Here is a 23,064-nt window from a genome sequence, read left to right on the forward strand (position 1 = left end):
ATAATGTATGTCTTATATATCAGACTACGGCAGGTAAAAGGTTAAATACAAAAATGATTATAACATTCACTGGCAGCGACCCGCTAGGCGGGTTCCGTTCGTATGCGCTTTTGGTTACTAAGCGTAACGTGTTATCGGCTACGCTCGTAGCGGCTTGAGCTGGCAGTGCAGTGAATGTGTTAACAACAACCATCTCGTTTGACAGTTGACATAAGATGTTGAGTATAGATCGAGTCATTCATGAAGACGCCTGTCTTGACTTGTATTGTCATGTTATTAAAGGTTAGATTTGACAAATCTGCGCGTCATCGTGGATGACACGAACTATATAATTCTAAAACAGCATGAGGCGAGCACAGCTTCTATTTATGCATTTTCATTTTAAATTTTCCATACGCTTTCACGGCACTACTGACAGGGTTGCACCGATACAAATTCATGGTAGAATTGTAACGAAAAATAGTCACGTATTAAATCAACTTTTATTATCATTATTCTGTTATTCATTAAACAAACATTTACTTCCATAATACCAATTAAATAAATTAACAATGGTCCATTTAACTGTTCATCTTAAAATGTAAAAACAAAATCAATTAAAACGTTAAAAATACAATTCACGTTACAGCTTACAGTTAGTAAAAGCATGCTCTCTTAATAAATATGTTGCTATATCGCTAATCATTAATTATTAATTAACTAAAACCTTGAAAGTTTCATGTACAAAATGTACATTGCACATATACATTGTGTATGGTTAAGGTATGTCTAGGCCGATTTCTGGTAAACATTACTATCACTCGGTAAATCGAATCGAAATTACTAAAAATCGGCCTGGCCATACCGTGACTCAAAATTATTTGAGAGTAACGGATACTGAGGTAATTTTTTTTCGTTGTCTTGTTTCTAACCACACTCACGTTTGTATTTGTGTTTTCTATCGAAATAAAAAAGGTGGAGTGCTATTGCATGTCTCTCTAGCTGTATCTACAGCTATAATTTACATGAGAACAATTAATTAATTTAAAAATAAATTTCATCTGCACTCCCTCACATTTTTGGGGGCAAAAACGTTAATCTCAAATAACTTTAACTATACAATACATACACTAATTGAGATCATTATGAATATTGTGTGTTCGGTTTGAATTCCACTCGCCAATCCCAGCTGTGTTTTGAATAAAAACTATTAGTAGTGTGTGAATTTAATTCCTCAAATCTCCTTCATAACAGAACCGGTAAAACCATAAATATGTAAATTTAAAATTAATAGTTCAAATTGCATTAACCTGGTATTGCTTGAAATGAATGTTCCATTTGTTTCATTAAGTATTGTAGTGAAAACACAATCATCTTTCAAGTAAAAATCTTGCGTTTGCATCCGTATCCATAGATACCATATTATCGAATCGAATATATAAAAATGACTAAAATTTGTTTGGCATAAAATGGTGGTTCCTATGTTTCGGAAACAAAGACCAGAGTCGGTTGGTAGGGAATTTAACTAACGCCTTAATACAGTTAAAATGTCTACAATTTACTCGATTCAATCGTGTAACTAAAAAAAGCGTTATATAGGTCACTTCCTTTACAAAAGTGGTTTCTAACCTTTCAGTGAACTCTTTGTTCTAATACTTACGATGAATATAGGGAGCGTGTATAAACTATAGGGGGCAGCACAGGAGACGGACGGTAGATTAATGCGCGAGGCGCAAATGTGAAGTTTATGCTTCCAATGTAGCCCACACGATGACAGAACCTACTATGCACAAGGAAACGTACGAGAACGGAAGATGGCAGCACTTGTCTTGTCGTGAAGTGTCAATGTACCATTAGCCGTAAAAGTGCATGGCGACTTTATCAATGAATTCATTCATATTTCTCCATGCAACTTCACAGCAATTCAGACCACAAGATGGCAGACCCTCTAACGCGCACGGTCAAAGGGATTTTCTGTTTATAAATTCATAAAAAGCTTTCAAGGGCCGCCGGATAGGAACAACTGTGTTATACAATGGAATCAATTAAATTGTAGATAAGTCCTAATTTGTTGATATTTGTGTTTTTTTTACTTTAGTTTAGACGATGGTGAAGTAGTGGGCGACGTGGGCGGCGCCGTCGGTGTCGACGGTTTTCTGCAGGTTGAGATGGTGTACTATCGTGTCGGGGTTTTCGATTTCCTGCAAAAATTATAAAGCAATTTTTACATATATTCTCAGGCTTGTTGTCCTAAAAATCCAAGAAAATAGATTCCATTTAAGAACACATGTTGATTTGATAAAGGCAAGGTTTGGTATGCCGACCTCTTCGTCTGCAAATCCGTTGATTTCCACTGGTATCGTTTGGCCATCTTGAGTTATAACCTGAGAAAAGAAACAGATGTGAAACGTTAACACGTTAGTAAAAGTTATATTTTAATTAAATTTGAAACATAGGTAGACGTATTTTGTGAGCCGCTACTTAGTTCAGAAATTAAAATGGAAGAGAAGTATTTTTTTCAAAAAGTTATTTATTTATATTAAGGAGAACCAACAGCTTTACACTTACTTACAATAGAACAACAAGATTAATACAGAAAGCCAATTACAGGAACTCGCAAGTAATTACAAAGAAAATTAATTTAAGATGAAGCTTTTATCGCTGACTGTACTTATATTAGTGTATTAGTTCCACGTACAACTAATACTTATTCAGACAATTCTAACGACCCCAAACACAATTCGGTTGCGTTGTTTTATCTCAGATTTCCCATGGCCAACTCCTGTCTGCATCATCAGATCAGCTCGATGGTACCATAACATTGCATTGTCACCCGACTTACATATGTATGCAAAATGCTTCATCGGAAACCGGGAAGTAGGTCAAATTTAACTTGCAAGATTTGCCCCGTACATACATAGTTACATCTATAGGTACATTGCAAGTTAAATAAAAGCTTGTAAAAATCAACTTGTCATCATTCGATAGGTCTTTAAAAACAACTTTAAGGTATCTAAAAAAGTTTTTGACTAAGTTAATACTTTTGAAAATAATCGTTTCGAAAACCCAAAAAATGTGCCCCATCTAACTATTAGCATGTCTCAAAGAGCGACTGATTATTAGAACAGTGCCAACACGGTGTAAGTTACCTGCAGCGACTTCCCGTCGGCGGAGGTGATGGCGAGCCGCGTGCCGTCCTGCATCGTGAAGTGCAGCGGGTTGCCCTGCTCGTCCGTCACCTGGCGGACAATACCGTACTCTTGTACAGTGGGGCACAATCTCCCGTCAGGCGGATGTTGAGACTTGGTTGAAAGTTATTGCAACTGACATTCGAAATTTCGTATTCGTAACTTCAGTTAACATCAAATAGATAGTGATGACGGCCAGAGTGGCCAAATATATCTTTATTTTTATTTTATTTTATTGAAAAGACAGCATTCCATTTTTTACAATGTATATGTGGTAGGTATTATATAAGAAAGCCATCCAAAATAAGCATGCAAAGCGAGATAAAATTACAACGAGCAATAACTATCCTAAAATTATAAATCGTCAGGCGACAAGCAAAACTTACTAATTACCACCACAAGTTCGTAGCCATAATTAAACATATTAATACGAAAATAAGATGAATTTTTGTTTAATTATTTTTTAGTAATTAATGAGTTTTGCTTGACACCTGACGAAATAATATCCTAAAAATACACTAAATCATAAAATAACATAAAGTCATAAATAATGTTAACATGAAAAATTGCTTAATATTATTGTGAAGTATGATGGCCGAGAATACTAACAACCTGCCTCTCGAATACTGCCAGCCGTACGTCGAAAATGTCAATTTCTCTGTTTTTGAATACCAAACCATTGTACTCACGACACATTCTGACGATTGGATCGTAAAAAGAGGTATTATTTCTGTAGACCTGACGGCCAAAGATTTAGGAGCACGGGATCTAAATCGAGGAGTGTTGAATGTAACTAGTATGTAATGTGGATAGTAAGCTAGGCGAGTAAATTTTATGATGTAGAAATATCGCGACATATCCTTATTTCTATGGTAACTAAGGAAGGTGTGTTACGATATATTTCGCCGTCACCACGAGTCTCACATCTATTTGATGCTGACTATAATGAGAAGTAGCTATTAAATAATGATGCCATCTGATGGTAATACTCTTAAGTGCCATAAGCAAGACGCTGGCAGAAGGCCACAATCTTAAGCACTAAACTCACGAGCCTGACAAAGCAGCTTATTGTAAGGAAGCAGGAGAGTCATCCGTTCCACTGGTTCCGATTCGCGAAAGATCGGGCCGCCGCAGGCACGAGGAGCTGGAGTGTAGTGGGCACTGGGCAGTCACTCACCGGCATATGCTCGCTCTCCTCCATCACCATTGGTTCTATTTCCTCCAGCACGTGTTCCACTTGTTCCAGCTGTTCCACTGGCTCCGGCTCGGCTAGCTCGGGCCGCCGCAGGAGCGAGGACCTGGACTCTAGTGGGCATATACTGACTGGCATATGTTCACTCTCCTTCAGTACCACTGGTTCTATTTCCTCCAGCACGTCTTCCACTTGTTCCAGCTGTTCCACTGGCTCCGGCTCGGCTAGCTCGGGCCGCCGCAGGAGCGAGGACCTGGACTCTAGTGAGCATATACTGACTGGCATATGTTCACCCTCCTTTAGCACCTCTGGTTCTATTTCCTCCAGCATGTGTTCCACTTGTCCCATTTGTTCCACTGGTTCCGGCTGGGGCAGCTCGGGCCACCGCAGGAGCGATGAGTCTGAGTATAGTGGGCAATCACTCACCGGCATATGCTCGCTCTCCTCCAGCACCACTGGTTCCATTTCCTCGAGAACATGTTCCACTTCTTCCATCTGTTCCACTGGTTCCGGATCGGGCAGCTCGGGCCGCCGCAGGAGCGAGGACCCGGAGTATAGGGTATCTTTTAGCACTGTCTCGTTTTCTATCGTCGTCATCTGTGGGGTAGAATTAATTATTAGATTACTTAGACCTACCAACCTACTCCAAATAGAGTGCGTACGGTTCATTTACAAGTTATGGACATACATTATTAATATCGTATTACTTATTTTCTGGTTCTGTGGTAAGTATTGTACATTGAATAGGACCGCTTTAAAAAAATAAAGCGCATAACGCTTGCGAGTCCTATTATTAGAACTCCTGGTTGGTACCTGGTCGGCCTCGACGATGTGGAAGGCGGTGGGGCCGGAGTCCACGTCGTAGGCGACGTAGATGACGCGCTCGTCCTGCGGGCTGGCGGGCGCCGGCGGGAGGTGCTTGTCCACCAGCAGGCTGACTTGCTTGTGCACTTGCTGCGACACAAGTTTATTTTATATTTTAGAGAGGAGGAGGCAGTTCATATGGTCGATAGCCGACAGTCATTATATCTCACAACGTCGGTTATGCCGTAGAGAGCAAAATATGTTTTTTTTTTTTTGTTGCTGATTTTCAAAGAAGGTTTTTTTTTTAACTCTTTATCGATCCTGATTAGACGTGAACACGATTGCACACACGATAAATTGCATAAGAAAAAAAATCTAAAAAGATGATGTTATAGGTGGTTCATTTTGCCGTATAATATCTAAGTGCGCCCTATAAAAGGGTTAAAGCGCTTCCCGGTCTATTTCATGTAGTCAGGTCAGGAAGCAGTCGGCGGTACCTTCTTGTGCTTGTTGAGGTTGGAGCAGTCGGCGAAGGCGCGCGGGCACAGCGGGCAGCGGAAGGGCCGCTCGCCGGTGTGGCGCCGCGCGTGCTTCAGCAGCGCCCAGCGCTCCGCGAAGCCGCGCCCGCACGCCGCGCAGCGGTGCCGCGCCGCCCCGCCCGCCCCGCCCGCCCCGCCCGCCGCGCCCGCCGCGCGCGCCTCGCGCCGCATGTGCGCCAGCCACGACGAGCGGCACACGAACCTGAACACGACCGCTCTTACTAGGACTAAAGTCAAACGTCGCGGGCATCGATCGCACTAGTATGATTTGTCCCTAGTGTGTACTGTGAAGATTTGAAACCTTCAGTCTTTTGGTAGGTAACTGGCAACAATTATGTATTTGAATTCAGAACTATCGCCTTGCTAGATGACTAAAAATATTTTCTCAAACATACGATGAAATATTGATGTTATTTTCCTTATATAGGCTGCGAAGTATGACGTTTCAGGTGTGGGTAGGACAAGAGGTCGTTAATGAATTTCATACAAATCTTGCGTCGTAGCGGAAAAATAATCAAATTTTTGTTCCCCTTTAGGAAACCCCCAAATATTAATAAAAAAACACAAAAAAGAAAAAAAAACTTCTTCTTCGGCCTTCGGCCGGCATCCCCTTTCGTCCCGGCCTCTGTAGTAATACTATTGCAGGCGGGCATTCGGAAAGTGGCAACCATTACATGTGAGATAAGTAGGTACTAACATTGACATTTAAATTTAGCAATTATATCTAATTTTAATGTAATCATAATGTTATTAAATATAATTAATTAACTAATCTATTTATTTATTTTGTTGTAATATATTATGTTGTTTGTTGTATGATCCCAGATAGACGAAATAAATGATAATTTAATTTTAATTTTAAATTACGGGTAGTCGATATTTGTGTATATACACCTGTTTTTATTGAATTCCGTTAACTCCGGGGTATGGGTAAGTACGTTTAAGGAAACTAAATGGCATAGTAAATTCTCAAAAAAAAAAATATTTTTATTTTTATAATAAGTAATTAAATGTTGCATATATATAGTGTTGTTATAACATGGGAATTACATTTAATTCAACCAAACAATTGAAAACTGTGACATATCAATGTTTAGTAGCAATCGTCCGTTTAGTATCAAATGTATACACTTGTATTAAACACTTATCGATATGTAAACATGCCCTAAGGCAAGTGCATACGCTCGTAAGAGCCTTTTAATATAAAAATAAATTACTGATTATTTCCGAAATGGAGTTAATTAGAATACCGGTATCTTTGAGAAAGTTACTTAATTTAAGCTCAGGAATGCACCCTTAAAATTAACGAAAAAAAAAAGTATAAAAACTGAAATGTACGTGTGCGTTTATTCTCCATCCCAATGTTACGGTACGTACCGCTTCCCGCAGCGGTCGCAGGCGTGCGGGCGCTCGGGGCCGGGCTGGTGGCGGCGCGCGTGCAGGCGGTGCTGCGAGGACGTGGTGAAGCGCCGCGGGCACTGCGCGCACTGGTACGGCTTCTCGCCCGTGTGGATGTGACGGTACGTACCGCTTCCCGCAGCGGTCGCAGGCGTGCGGGCGCTCGGGGCCGGGCTGGTGGCGGCGCGCGTGCAGGCGGTGCTGCGAGGACGTGGTGAAGCGCCGCGGGCACTGCGCGCACTGGTACGGCTTCTCGCCCGTGTGGATGTGACGGTACGTACCGCTTCCCGCAGCGGTCGCAGGCGTGCGGGCGCTCGGGGCCGGGCTGGTGGCGGCGCGCGTGCAGGCGGTGCTGCGAGGACGTGGTGAAGCGCCGCGGGCACTGCGCGCACTGGTACGGCTTCTCGCCCGTGTGGATGTGACGGTACGTACCGCTTCCCGCAGCGGTCGCAGGCGTGCGGGCGCTCGGGGCCGGGCTGGTGGCGGCGCGCGTGCAGGCGGTGCTGCGAGGACGTGGTGAAGCGCCGCGGGCACTGCGCGCACTGGTACGGCTTCTCGCCCGTGTGGATGTGACGGTACGTACCGCTTCCCGCAGCGGTCGCAGGCGTGCGGGCGCTCGGGGCCGGGCTGGTGGCGGCGCGCGTGCAGGCGGTGCTGCGAGGACGTGGTGAAGCGCCGCGGGCACTGCGCGCACTGGTACGGCTTCTCGCCCGTGTGGATGTGACGGTACGTACCGCTTCCCGCAGCGGTCGCAGGCGTGCGGGCGCTCGGGGCCGGGCTGGTGGCGGCGCGCGTGCAGGCGGTGCTGCGAGGACGTGGTGAAGCGCCGCGGGCACTGCGCGCACTGGTACGGCTTCTCGCCCGTGTGGATGTGACGGTACGTACCGCTTCCCGCAGCGGTCGCAGGCGTGCGGGCGCTCGGGGCCGGGCTGGTGGCGGCGCGCGTGCAGGCGGTGCTGCGAGGACGTGGTGAAGCGCCGCGGGCACTGCGCGCACTGGTACGGCTTCTCGCCCGTGTGGATGTGACGGTACGTACCGCTTCCCGCAGCGGTCGCAGGCGTGCGGGCGCTCGGGGCCGGGCTGGTGGCGGCGCGCGTGCAGGCGGTGCTGCGAGGACGTGGTGAAGCGCCGCGGGCACTGCGCGCACTGGTACGGCTTCTCGCCCGTGTGGATGTGACGGTACGTACCGCTTCCCGCAGCGGTCGCAGGCGTGCGGGCGCTCGGGGCCGGGCTGGTGGCGGCGCGCGTGCAGGCGGTGCTGCGAGGACGTGGTGAAGCGCCGCGGGCACTGCGCGCACTGGTACGGCTTCTCGCCCGTGTGGATGTGACGGTACGTACCGCTTCCCGCAGCGGTCGCAGGCGTGCGGGCGCTCGGGGCCGGGCTGGTGGCGGCGCGCGTGCAGGCGGTGCTGCGAGGACGTGGTGAAGCGCCGCGGGCACTGCGCGCACTGGTACGGCTTCTCGCCCGTGTGGATGTGACGGTACGTACCGCTTCCCGCAGCGGTCGCAGGCGTGCGGGCGCTCGGGGCCGGGCTGGTGGCGGCGCGCGTGCAGGCGGTGCTGCGAGGACGTGGTGAAGCGCCGCGGGCACTGCGCGCACTGGTACGGCTTCTCGCCCGTGTGGATGTGACGGTACGTACCGCTTCCCGCAGCGGTCGCAGGCGTGCGGGCGCTCGGGGCCGGGCTGGTGGCGGCGCGCGTGCAGGCGGTGCTGCGAGGACGTGGTGAAGCGCCGCGGGCACTGCGCGCACTGGTACGGCTTCTCGCCCGTGTGGATGTGACGGTACGTACCGCTTCCCGCAGCGGTCGCAGGCGTGCGGGCGCTCGGGGCCGGGCTGGTGGCGGCGCGCGTGCAGGCGGTGCTGCGAGGACGTGGTGAAGCGCCGCGGGCACTGCGCGCACTGGTACGGCTTCTCGCCCGTGTGGATGTGACGGTACGTACCGCTTCCCGCAGCGGTCGCAGGCGTGCGGGCGCTCGGGGCCGGGCTGGTGGCGGCGCGCGTGCAGGCGGTGCTGCGAGGACGTGGTGAAGCGCCGCGGGCACTGCGCGCACTGGTACGGCTTCTCGCCCGTGTGGATGCGCTCGTGCTCGGACAGGTTGCCTTTTTGGCTGAAACTCTTGCCGCATGTTTTGCAGGTGTATGGTTTTAGGCCTGTGGAGAGAATGAATATTCGATTTATTAATATCCAGTCGCTTACTGCACAGGGCGCTACGAAAAACGGTTCAGAGTTAAACCAAGTTAAGTTAGCAGCGATTTTGATGCTCCAGACTGTGCAAGTGGTATTTTAAAAGTAAAATTGAAACTAAACGAAATTATGACGTTTAAATAACACTTGTACATTCTGGGCTATCAAAATCGTTGCTAACTTGGTCCAACTCTATTGAAAGGTAGTATACTCAGCGCCAACTAGTGCGGACTTGCTGGTATCAGTCATCTGATTTGTCAACGAAACATTTTCCCAAGGGCGTCATTTTGAGAATTTAGTTTTTGTATTTCATAATGTATGATCCGTTATTTAAAACGTGCACTAAAAATAGTGAATTTTAGTGCACGTTTAAAATAACGGATTAGTATTACTTAATCAAAAACGCGTTTACTTAAATGAAATAATAAAAACAAAAGAAAAAAAAACGTTAAATAAATAAATGTAAATTCCATTTGCATTGTAAGTCACAATAATTATTTCGTTAAATATAAATATATAATCATTGAATGTAAATACTGTAAACAATGTACCTACGCAAGTGTTAATTTAATAAATGGCTATTCTGATTCTGATTACTTCATCAAAAAACCAAACAAGTGCGAGTCGGACTCGCTCACCGAGGGTTCCGTACAAACTATTCAGTTAAAAAAAAGTTATATTAAAACCTCAATATCATTTTTGAAGACCTATCCATAGATACCCCACACTTATGGATTTGATGAAAAAAAATTTTTTTGAGTTTCAGTATAGAAACCCCCAAAATGTATTGTATTTTTTTCTATTTTTGTGTGAAAATCTAAATGCGGTTCATAGAATACATCTGCTTACCATGTTTGAACAGTAGAGTTCTTATAGTTTCGGATAAAGTGGCTGTGACATAATCGGACAGACAGACAGACATGACGAATCCATAAGGGTTCCGTTCTTTGCCATTTGGCTACGGAACCCTAAAAACTGTCAAGTAGCCAATTTGTCCCGTCATCCGGGCTTTGGTCATAAATAACACGATATATACTGTGGAATATATACCCGAGTGCCACCGCATGTGCAGCGTGAGGCTGGTCTTGTGCGCGAAGCGGTGCTTGCACAGCTCGCACGAGAACCGCTTCACGCCCGAGTGCAGCAGCGCGTGGTTCAGGAGGTTCGCCTTCGTCTTGAACGACGTGCTGCAGATCTGGGGACGAGATAATTAGTAGCAAAGGGAATTTGAAATAGAGGCGGATTGACAAAAAAAATTTGTAACCACAGTAAATTTATCGCCATCTCTAGATACATGATAAAAACTTTTAGAACGCCAAATCCATCACAATCTAGAGTCTATCACGAAACAAGAAAATCGAAATTTTGCTATCCAACCTCTCTATCACTCTTGCATATTCGAGTGATGAAGAGGCAGATAACTAAATTTCGATTTTCGCGTTTCCCGTTAGGCAGTTTCTAAACAAACCGCTTTGATGCCTCGATGCCATATTTTATTATCTGTGAAAATTTGTCAAAAACAGTCCAAGGCACAGTATAAGCTACTCTATGGTTTATGAAAGGTGCTAGTGCTGCACTCTGGCGGCAGAACATTGCAGTAATACTCCCTATTGAGCTGAATTTTTGGTAGATTTAAAAAGGCGTGACGGCGTAGCGTAGATTACCTTGCAGCTGTAAGGGCGCGCCTGCGAGTGCACGAGCTGGTGCCGCTGCAGCAGCTGCTTGTGCTTGAACAGCTTGCCGCACTTGCCGCACACGTAGCGCTGCCCGGTGTGCTCGGCTTCCTTGTGGTACACCACGGAGGAGGGGTGGTTCAGCACCTGGTGGCAAGTTTTGAAATATTACTAGGTAATCTCTCGCAATATTGACAACGACAAACAAGGACGTAGCCAGCCAGTGAACTAGGGGGGCGGAGGTTGACATCGCCGGAGGCCTAAGGGGGGCACACGCCGCAGAGGGGCATACATTGAATATAAAATTTGAGCTCTTGGCATTAAATTAAAAACTAAGCATTTTCGTTGTAATGGCGTCCGCTGTGCGTGCTTAAGCTAGCGGACGGTGTTTCAATAAATCTATATTTCAATATCTCTCTCTCTCTCTCTCTGACTGTTTCTAAAATAACTAGCTTTTCTGTAACTAGCTATTAAAAAAAGTTAAAAAACCTTCCCACACAGATCACAGGCAATGCCCTTGGTAAGCTGAGCCCTCCGATGAGAATACGCGTGTAGCGCGAACAAGCTAGTGCATTCATAGAATTACTAGTAAATACGAAAAGTTTTGCAAAACAGTTTGTTACATACCTTCCCACACAGATCGCAGGCGAAGCCTTTACTGGGCTGAGCCCTGCGGTGCGAGTGGGCGTGCAGGGCGAGCGAGCGAGGATACGCGAACGATGCTCCGCACTCTACGCACACGTACGGTTTCGCGCCTTCGTGCACCGCCTATGGCCAAAGATAGATATTACTAATTAGGGAATACAAAAAAATAAATACTTAACTCATACGATGAACTTTTCAAAACACATAAATTACTGTTTCAGAGAAGCAAAACAATGAAAAAATGTAATTTCATGACACAAAGCATTTTTGAATTCAATCTTTGAAATTTTAAGGATAGCGACATGTCCGACGCGCTGCAATAGGGAGGAAGCCGCAACAGTGCCCTGAACGCGTTATTGTATTGCACTCTTCAATCAAATCATTTATTTGCTACAGTCAAGTGGATGTTATCAAATACATTTCAAAGAACAGTGTATTCAGCCAGTTAACTGGCATACAAATCTTATATTCATAAATAAAATTAATCTAATGTATACTACATTATACTAAATTTCCAATGTCAAAATATTCATTTAAAGAGTAAAAAGCATTTTATACTAAAAGATCCAATAAATGTTTCCTAAATACAGGCATTTCAGATTCTCTTTCAGACTCTTAGTGCATTGTACGCTCGCTGCGTAAAACTGACACAAACCACTTGATCTTACCTTTGATAATCATTAACTCACTTTTTTCACATTATACCTTTCACATATTACATATTTTTAACAGCTTCTGCAGACCATAGAATGACGGACTGAGTAACACCATATCTATCCATATTATATATAATTATGCTTATCTTATAATATAGATAACCCATCGCTTATATTAGAAACAAAAACCGGCCAAGAGCAAATCGGGCCACGCTCAGTGTAGGTAGTTACTCTTCCGTCACAATAAGCTAAACTGGAGCTTAAAGTATAGTAAATTGTTAACCAAGGGATGAAACGGTACCTTTCACCCGAGTTAAACAAATAGGCAAATTTGCATAATCAGTACCTAATTAAAGTAAGTCTTTTTACTATGAAGGGAAAACTTTTTGCGATAACTCAAAAGCAGCTAAACTGATCATGTCCGCTATAGTTTTCATTTAATGTCTTTCTTAAGCTCTACTTCCACGATTTTTTTCATATTTTTTGGACCTATGGTTCTAAAGTTAGAGGGGGGGGGGACACATTTTTTTTTTCTTTCGGAGCGATTATCTCCGAATATATTCACTTTATCAAAAAATGTTTCTTGAAAACCCCTATTCGTTTTGAAAGACCTTTCCAACGATACACCACACTCTAGGTTTGAAGCGAAAAAAAAATTTCACCCCCCCCTTTACGTGTAGGGGAGCTACCCTAAAAAAAATATTTTTTTAGATTTTATTGTACGACTTTGTCGGCTTTATTGATTTATATATCCATGCCAAATTTCAGCTTTCTAGCACTAACGACCACGGAGCAAAGCCTCGGACAGACAGACAGACAGACAGACAGACGGACATGGCGAAACTATAAGGGTTTCTAGTTGACTACGGAACCCTAAAAAGAATGAATGGTGGTGAATATAAAAAGTGTATAAAATTATACAGAAACTAGTGTACTCTATATATGGCTCTACATTTTCAACTTCATATTACGTACATTCGTAGTTTATGGCATCGAGTGACATGAAAAAAATAATGCACCAAGCGATTATAAGAATGATTAGTGAACCTTAATGTGTAGCGAGCGGCTCTGCTTGTTGCTGAACATCTTGTCGCACTGCGGACACTTCAGCTTGGGCTTGCCGGACGGCCCCAGCACGACCGTTTCTGTCTCCACCTCGGCCTCTGCTGGGGTCTCTTCTGAGGCCACTTCTGGAATAAAAACTTAACTGAAATAGCGTTATCCATATAAAAACTTAACCCAACCATCATATTAACATTCGTGTTTATTAGAAAGAGACAAAAGTGGTGGCCTAGCGGTAAGGAGCTCCCCGCGGTTTTCATCGATTTTTGACTAGTTTTGAGTCATTACTCCTACATTTGCACTATAGTTAGAATTATAAGACAAACGGCTATCGGTTCTTCAAACTTTTATCTCCATTCTGGTCTGCCGGATTTGGAAACAAATGAACACTTATTTTTTTATATATTTTTTAAACAATGTCTAAAAAAACTCATTTTTCGTTACTAGATTGCCGTGAAGGATTTCACATATACAAAATCCATACAAAATACACAATACTTACAGGACACTACAACGTACCCGCATTGAGTGATATTTTCACTCGGAATATGTGTGACAGACTGAGAGGACATTCTCTGAAGCTGACACGGACGCAGAGTAGTAGCAACCCAAGACGACACTTCCTGTCTAACCGCGTAGTGAAAGTGTGGAACAGTTTGCCCGAATCCGTAATCAGTGCACCCTCAGTGAATTCTTGTAAAAACAGACTCGACAAACATTTTATAAATGGACAAAACAGGTGCAAGTGCAGGACATTGATGTGCACGTATCAGCTATAAGCTGCATGTGCATTCATAAATAATAATAAATATACGAAATCTACACATTCGGGTTCGTCTTTGACGTCTCTAAAAACTGGTCAGAGATTTTAATTTTAAACTAATTAACACAAAAGTTATGGCCTGTAAACCAAGTTTTTTGGCCTAAAATTGTTCAACTTTGATGCTAATGATCTCGAAGACAGTGTACTTTGAAGTAAATATGGTATACTATATTGCTTACAGCCGTTGCTGTTAATATGATAAGCTACAAAAAACATTAGAAAACTAAGGGATTCAGATCGAAGGTCATTGGCGTTAGGGACCCCCGTAAAAACATGCGACTTGGAATTCGGAGGTCGCGGATTCAAACCCCGGCTCGTACCAATGAGTTTTTCGGAACTTATGTACGAAATATCCATTGATATTTACCAATCGCTTTTCAGTGAAGGAAAACGTCGTAAGGAAACCGGACCAATAAGGCCTAGTTTACCCTCTGGGTAGGAAGGTCAGATGGCAGGTCGCTTTCGTAAAAAAGCGGACCTCAGGCTCCATGAGCCGTGGATTCATCAATATCAAGATTCATCAGTCTTAAGACAATCAGTGCCTTAAATCATCGAATATATACTGTCTTGAAATCTGTTTTATTCTGCAAGCGTCTGCCACACGTGTAACGTCATCCTAATGTTCTGGCTCAGGTCTGTTAATCTGACGTACCCGGTTTGTCGTCCGGTTCTGGCTCAGGTCTGTTAATCTGACGTACCCGGTTTGCCGTCCGGTTCTGGCTCAGGTCTGTTAATCTGACGTACCCGGTTTGTCGTCCGGTTCTGGCTCAGGTCTGTTAATCTGACGTACCCGGTTTGTCGTCCGGTTCTGGCTCAGGTCTGTTAATCTGACGTACCCGGTTTTTGGTCCGGTTCTGGCTCAGGTCTGTTAATCTGACGTACCCGGTTTGTCGTCCGGTTCTGGCTCAGGTCTGTTAATCTGACGTACCCGGTTTTTGGTCCGGTTCTGGCTCAGGTCTGTTAATCTGACGTACCCGGTTTGTCGTCCGGTTCTGGCTCAGGTCTCTTAACCTGACGTACCCGGTTTGTGGTCCGGTTCTGGCTCAGGTCTGTTAATCTGACGTACCCGGTTTGTGGTCCGGTTCCTCCACCTTCTGCACCGCGTCGTCCGGCACGGCAGCCGGCAGCGCGGCGTCCTGCACGTTGCTGACCAGCTTCTCTATCGAGGGCAGTTCTTCGGACGGCTCTGGAGGCTGCTCCGTCTTTATTGGAGACGTTTTGGGGTTTATCTGCATTCTGGAATAAGGATTTTTTAAGTTTATTTAAAATACAAATACAGTTTTGATGTAAGAATGTCTAATATTTATGATAATATATATATATATATTATTAACCACACCCTTCATCGAATTTTTTACTTTTTATTAAAATTAGTAGGTTTAAAAAAAATGTATGGATAGATAGATATAGATCTTTATTTGCATACCAGTATGATACATAGGTACATAACGGACCCTGGAAAGGGTGTAGCAAAATATGTTGTTCAGAATACAATACTTATCTTAGATGATAATTTATTAAACTTTTCCAAATTTCACTTCCTCACCTGGTCGGAATAATAATAGTTTAAGTTATAAAAAATTACATGAATTATAACTATTACCCCTGTATCATTCAAAAATGTAATTATAACTATACTTATTACCTATATGGACTAGAGTATACTATACCTAATAAAGTAGGTATCATATTTACATATTATCACCCTCCATAAATTCATCTAAGCATCGAAAAAAGGGATGCCCCTTCGTTTGAATTTTTTGTTTTGTATATTGACCATAGCTATGTAGCTATGGTTAATATACAATAAATTGTGTAAAAATATTTTATTATTATTTCATATTTTATACAATAAATATCCAGGAAGGAAAACGTAGTCCCCACGATTATTTGGATAAGCGGTCGTCTACTTTGGTAAATTTTTCATTAATCAAAATGATGCACTGAATTGGACTGAATTTGAATTAAATTAATAGTGAAGTCAACCCAAGGGAAAGCCGTCAGTCAGTCCATGATGAAGACAGACCATTTTGTGGTGAACACGAGTCCCGTCGGGAAGGTCTGCCCGCAGCTGTGCGACACGTGTGGCTTGCAACATACGTCTCACCTGAGTGTCACACGGGATGACAGTCTGTCCCTCGTATACGGCGTTCCTCTGGTGCGTAGTGAACATGAGTCGTGTTGGGAAGGTCTGGCCGCAGCTGTACGACACGTGTGGCATGCTACATGCGTCTCACCTGCGTGGCGCACGGGATGACAGTCTGTCCCTCGTGTGCGGCGTTCCTCTGGTGCGTGGTGAACATGAGCCTGGTGGGGAAGGTCTGGCCGCAGCTGTACGACACATGCGGCATGCTACATGCGTCTCACCTGCGTGGCGCACGGGATGACAGTCTGTCCCTCGTGTGCGGCGTTCCTCTGGTGCGTGGTGAACATGAGCCTGGTGGGGAAGGTCTGGCCGCAGCTGTACGACACATGCGGCATGCTACATGCGTCTCACCTGCGTGGCGCACGGGATGACAGTCTGTCCCTCGTGTGCGGCGTTCCTCTGGTGCGTGGTGAACATGAGCCTGGTGGGGAAGGTCTGGCCGCAGCTGTACGACACATGCGGCATGCTACATGCGTCTCACCTGCGTGGCGCACGGGATGACAGTCTGTCCCTCGTGTGCGGCGTTCCTCTGGTGCGTGGTGAACATGAGCCTGGTGGGGAAGGTCTGGCCGCAGCCGCAGCGGTACTGCACGGGCCCGTGCGCGGCGACGTGCGACATGTAGCGGCCGACGCACGAGAACTCCATGCCGCAGATGGCGCACTGCTCGCGCGTCGGACGCATGCGACCTGGATAAACAGTAATATTTTTCCATTGTCTGTTTCGCACATTAGTATGGAATTCATTACTTGAGGAGCTTGCTCAACGTAGACCACGCTTTGCTTGGTAACAGTTCTAACTAATGCGATACGAGTTACTATACCACCCTGTATAGTACCTACAATATATAAGTTAGACACAGGTCGCTTGTTTCATCTACTTTTGTATCTAGTGACAACAGACCTTTCGGCCTCTTTCGGCCCTTGCCCTTGACAACAACTACGTTTCTCCAGAGGCCTTCATATGCTCTTTGACCTCGTGATCCATGGTCCTGGGCGGCTTATCTACTTATATAATTAATAACATTCCTTTTAACAACTTGTCCGCGTCAGGTTTGGCTTCGGCCTCCCCCACCCCTGCTCGTAGCACCAACCACGAGTTCCTAGAGGCCTCCTTAAGCACGAGCAGCCTGTCCTAGTGACTTACCTTTCGGCCTCCCTCGGCCTTTGCCCTTAACCACGACCACGAGTTCTCCAGAGGCCTCCATATGCCCTATGACCTCGGGTTCCTTAGACACGGGCAGCTTGTCCGCGTCGGGTTTGGCTTCGTTGTCAGTTTCGTCGCCGTCGGTCACTCCCTCCTCTTTGAATATCCTCTCTAGTTCTTTGCCCTGGAAAATAAATGAGTACCATTTGGACTCATCTTGAATTTTGGTATTGCCATATATAGATAAAGAATTCAGGAAATCAAATTTTCCAAATTGCGGTAGCAATCTCTAAAAACATATTTAAAAATTCTGCAAAAATCAACATTGGTGCTTCAGTGGCAAAGACTACATTAAGTTTAAGTTGTTGTCATATAGAAAAATACCGGGTAAGTGCGAGTCGGACTCGCGCACGAAGGGTACCGTACCATTATTTATAAAAACGGCAAAAAAATTATGTTTGTCGTATGGGAGCCCCCCTTAAATATTTATTTTATACTGTTTTTAGTATTTGTTGTTATAGCGGCAACAGAAATACATCATCTGTGAAAATTTCAACTGTCTAGCTATCACGGTTCATGAGATACAGCCTGGTGACAGACGGACGGACGGACGGACGGACAGCGAAGTCTCAGTAATAGGGTCCCGTTTGACCCTTTGGGTACGGAACCCTAAAAAATACCTTGCAGTGTGTGTACTGCACCTTAACCCACACCCATGAACAGCTTAGTATTTTAATTTTATTTATTTGGGAAACAATCAGCACATATTAATACAATAAGGTACAAGATAAAGTTAGAACATAAACCAAAACAGTTTCCACTTATAGCTAATTCCTTTGCTCCGAAAAAAAGTACAATTATTGGGTATTTTTAATTTAAAGTCGAATTTAACAGTAACATTCAGTAAATAAGATAATACACGCGCACGATTAACAATTATAACAAGCATACTTTGGAATTTTGAAAATAACAAGCACAATTTTAATTTAGACTTTGTAATTACAAATAATACAAGCTACAAGACAAGCTTACAATTTTATTACGAGCTACGAAGTAGATAACGGAATAACCATTTTTTTGTTTTGATTTGTTTTCTTTTTTATTTTATTTTGTTTGATAACTGAAATAAATTTATTACACTTATGCTGGAACAAATCAATGTGTGAATATTTTTTGTTGTAAATAAATATTGCATGCTCTTGCTAAAAATTTGTTGTTTGCATATTTTTTGCGAGTAAATGGAACGGATAGCAAAGCAGTGGACCGCGTACGAGACGTATTGTAAGATTCTTTAAATTACTTATTATTCGAAAAATATTTAATGAAATAAAGAGTTGAATAATCATTGTCAATGTATAATTTAATAAATCTTTCTTCAAATACCTGACATTTGTAAAAGATTTGCATGGCGGCGGTCTGCCATTGTGTGGTGCAGATTGTATAAGTGTTTGATTTTGGATTGTAATGGAATATTGTGATCAATAAATATATTGTTGATATGTGAAGAGGAGTTTTTCTTACACTATATAACATACACTTGTCATTTAAGACACAATAAATGTATACTCAAGACCAGATAGTTGTCCTTTCATGCCCCCCCCCCCCCCCCACCACATGGCGACCCTGCCAGGATAACGACGAAATAAGAACCACACTAAACACTAAGGTGGTTTGTTAGTATGGGATGACAGCTTAAAAATTCCCATATAACAATTTATTCAATAATATTGACTGCACTAAACATTGCTACACATTTAATTATTTTCAAACGGACGTCATCACTATGAAAATCGGAGTCTATAGAATATCTATAATATAATGAATTTATTAAGAAATTTGGACACCTTAAAAAATTCCAATTATACCTGAACAGCTTCTTTGAATCTTGTAGGAGTTTTCCTCCTCCGTTTCCCCTGCAACTCTTCTTCTTTCTGGATAACCTTGGACTCCTCAACCTGTTGTCTGGCAGCAGCCTCCTGTGCCAACTCCTCGGGTGTCTTGGGCTTCTTCGGGGGCCGGCCACGCTTGCGTTTGGGCTTATCCAAGCCAGCCACTTGGAGGGCGATTGGGTGCTCGACTTGGTAGACGCCATCGCTGGTGTTAACTGGAATAGTGGAATTGTGAGTTTCCCTCACTCATAAAACTTAGAAATAAACTAGCCAAACCAGAAGATAGTGGGTAATTCTTCAAAAGAGCTTATTTAGACTTACAAGGAAAGGTACCCAACTGTCCGGTTCCGATTAGATTCATATTTATATATGTTATAGAGTAGTCTAAAATAACGGACACGTATTTTTTTTTAGCTGCCCAAATTCAACCTATTAGGAGAAATTATCCTCCAAAGTACTACAAAGTTACTAAATCTTCTAACTCCTATAGAAAGTGATGCTCCAGCAACTTGCTAGTTAATGGCTGGTTTGAGTATATGTTTGAAAGCAGCAAAATCAGCTTAAATTCATTTTTTCTTTAAAAAAATCGACATTCGAAGTTTTATAATATCTTATCGCTAAAGTTACACATAAAGATGGGTGTTTTTTTTAGGAAAACTTCAGTTTAAGCAGATATAACAAAACACATGTACATTATTTTTTCCTGTTCTCAAACATATACTCAAACAAGCCATTAACTAGCAAGTTGCTCGAGCATCACTTTCTATAGGAGTTAGAAGATTTAGTAACTTTTTAGTACCTTGGAGGACAATTTCTCCCAATAGGTTGAGTTTGGGCAGCTAAAAAAAAAATACGTGACCGTTATTTTAGATTACTCTATAACATATATAAATATAAATTAAATCGGAACCGGACAGTTGGGTACCTTTCCTTGTTAGTAAGAAAAGCTTATAATAATATGAGAATACTTGTTGGAAATTTGTACTTGTCTTTATTTACCTTTACACACATATCTTATTAGTTCATATACTTCCTTCAATACCTAACTATTGAACCTTACACCATATTAGCATTTGTTTTGTCCAAATTCTAATACATATGTTTACACTCATATGTTTTGACGACCGGTTTGGCCTAGTGGGTCAACCCTGCCTACGAAGCTGACGGTCCCGGGTTCAAATCCTGGTAAGGGCATTTATTCGTGTGATGAGCATGGATATTTGTTCCTGAGTCATGGGTGTTTTCTATGTATTTAAGTATTTATAAATATTTATATATTATATATATCGTTGTCTAAGTACCCTCAACACAAGCCTTATTGAGCTTACTGTGGGACTTAGTCAATTTGCGTAATAATGTCCTATAATATTTATTTATAAATAAATATAAATAAATAAATATAAATAAATATTATAGGACATTATTACACAAATTGACTAAGTCCCACAGTAAGCTCAATAAGGCTTGTGTTGAGGGTACTTAGACAACGATATATATAATATATAAATATTTATAAATACTTAAATAAATAGAAAACACCCATGACTCAGGAACAAATATCCATGCTCATCACACGAATAAATGCCCTTACCAGGATTTGAACCCGGGACCATCAGCTTCGTAGGCAGGGTCACTACCCACTAGGCCAAACCGGTCGTCAAAATTTATTTATACATATTAAATATAACTCTGAAGCCATTTACTTTCCGACTAACAGTGAGTAAGGGATAATATATCAAGGGTCTGCCTGAAAACCAGCATTGTAGTAAATGCACTGCAACATTATGCTGAGGCAAGCTTCTTTTTAACACTGATGAATATTTCTCCCTTAGATGTGCAACTCCATTTCTTAGTTATTAAGTCTAAAATTTAAGGTTTATTTGTAATAAATGTCACAGTCTGTTAATTCTGCCATTTCATGTGATGTTGAATAAAAAAATTCGGTCTGTCTAATTTCATACAGGTTTATGAAACATAATAAATATTTTTAATAGCTTGTATTATGTGTTAAATATGCGAGAACTGGAAATTCCTGGTTAAGGGACAGATTTTGCATAGAAAAGCAGTACTGGGAGCACACCATAGTTTAAGTACATTAGTTACAAGTCATTTAATAGCAATAATTTTGATTACTTTTATTTAAATGAAACATTCAAAGAGCATCTAGGCTGCAATGCTAATCAAACAAAAATAATAAACAGAGGTTACACATACTCTCATAAACAATCTTCTCGGTGATAATCTCTGGCTCACTGGCCACTGCATGGTTGAACAATGTCTTCTTATATTCCGTTTCCCGCTGATGCAGCTCTCTTATTATTTTCTGAAATATAATTATGAAATATTAATGAGCAAGAATAATGATTTATATGTGGATTGTTTAATAAGATAAGTATGTATAAATCCTTTAATCCGATTAAAATAATGTATAGATTAACAATAAATGGAATGAGCAAGTAATAATAACTTTATAGCACAAAACCAATCGATGAACACATGGTAGAGCAACATTAAGAAGGTATAAATGCGAACTTATCTGTCTGAGGGATCTCTTCCAGATTGGTATTAAGCAGAATGATGTTTAATATGATTATATATAAGTTGCATTAAATATTAAACGAAAGGGACTATTTAGTTCTTGAATATTCATTTCTTGCTGGTTTACGTTATGTAAGAGATGGAAAATGGTAATAAAAACAAGAAGATGTATGAAGATTTAAGAAGATAATGTACAAACCTGTCCATTTATTATCAAGGTTATAAATTCTACAGTAGCCTCTATCTGAATAGTACATCCTGGACAAATGGTTCGTGGTAATTCTCCGTCATCTGATACCTGAGTAGAATAAAATTTATTTTATTACATATATTTTGTACAAAGTTAAAATATACTCTAAACAATTTTTGCATGTAGTGTGTATAACAAATAATTTAGGTTGTTCCGAATAAGTGAGTGATGTTGTCATGTTACTGATATAATACAAAGAAATTATCCATCCTAGAAGAACTAAAAATAATAATACAAACCTTACTTTTATTCAAATCAGCTGTAAAAATGTCAAATAGTGGCGCGTAATAGTAACAAAATTTAGATGTGATGAGATATATGAACAGTATATAAATAAGTATTATAAAAATACACAGTTATTATTTCATACATTTCCAGTGAAATGTACTCATTATAACAAGATTAAAGATAGAAAATGTTAACATTTTCGTTCATCAGACCTCCATCTTGGTTTCGTAATGGAGTCAAAACAACCACAAATTAAATAAAAGTACTCTACCTTAATTGGTAAATAGGTATTGATGATTTCACTTAAGTTCTGGCTATTTTCTTCGCTAGAATATAACAATGTTCCATTATCATTTTCTTCCCCACATAATCTACAAACAGTAGAATTATACAGAAAGACTTCCATCTTCTACTGAGATTTTTTTTAATCATCATCTACTTCCTTATGATTTGCCAACATAACGAAACCTACCCAAGGATAAGCAATGACAGTACTTAGGCGTCTATTTGAAACGTTAAACTCTTTATATGCATCTATTTTCTTAAGTAATAAATCAAAGATTGTACTTATTATCAATTTGAAACACTAAGTATTCGGTAATTAAATGAAGTATTTGTAAAATATAAATCAATGCAAAAATTACATTTGTGAGCAAAGTATATTTGAAGCGTTTGTAGCTTAAAATTTGTGACGTTTCTAGCAACATTTCAATATCCCCTTCT

General features: G+C 42.1%; 1 protein-coding gene across 1 annotated transcript; it reads right to left on the reverse strand.

The window, feature by feature from the left end:
* Positions 1-470: 470 nt before the first annotated feature.
* Positions 471-22,884, reverse strand: LOC133518239 (zinc finger protein 91-like). Its single transcript, XM_061851871.1, has 19 exons — positions 22,613-22,884; positions 22,063-22,161; positions 21,540-21,648; positions 19,302-19,540; positions 17,437-17,620; positions 16,774-16,979; positions 16,384-16,607; positions 15,213-15,382; positions 13,309-13,451; positions 11,588-11,728; positions 10,952-11,107; positions 10,338-10,482; positions 7,010-9,253; positions 5,661-5,929; positions 5,173-5,313; positions 4,786-4,956; positions 3,129-3,218; positions 2,304-2,363; positions 471-2,180 (listed from the first exon to the last, which is right to left on the reverse strand). The coding sequence occupies exons 1-19, from the start codon at positions 22,745-22,747 to the stop codon at positions 2,079-2,081; spliced, it is 5,028 nt and encodes a 1,675-aa protein (XP_061707855.1). The 5' UTR covers positions 22,748-22,884; the 3' UTR covers positions 471-2,078.
* Between the last annotated feature and the right edge of the window lie 180 nt (positions 22,885-23,064).

Source organism: Cydia pomonella, chromosome 5 (assembly GCF_033807575.1).
Source record: "Cydia pomonella isolate Wapato2018A chromosome 5, ilCydPomo1, whole genome shotgun sequence".
NCBI classification, from domain to species: domain Eukaryota; kingdom Metazoa; phylum Arthropoda; class Insecta; order Lepidoptera; family Tortricidae; genus Cydia; species Cydia pomonella.

Coding starts and splice junctions, on each gene's coding strand:
- LOC133518239 (XM_061851871.1), bottom strand. CDS start 22,747: ATGGAAGTCTTTCTGTATAATTCTACTGTTTGTAGATTATGTGGGGAA. Junction 22,162..22,612: donor ATACCTATTTACCAATTAAG/GTAGAGTACTTT, acceptor TATTCTACTCAG/GTATCAGATGACGGAGAATT. Junction 5,314..5,660: donor ACCTCAACAAGCACAAGAAG/GTACCGCCGACT, acceptor CTTGTGTCGCAG/CAAGTGCACAAGCAAGTCAG.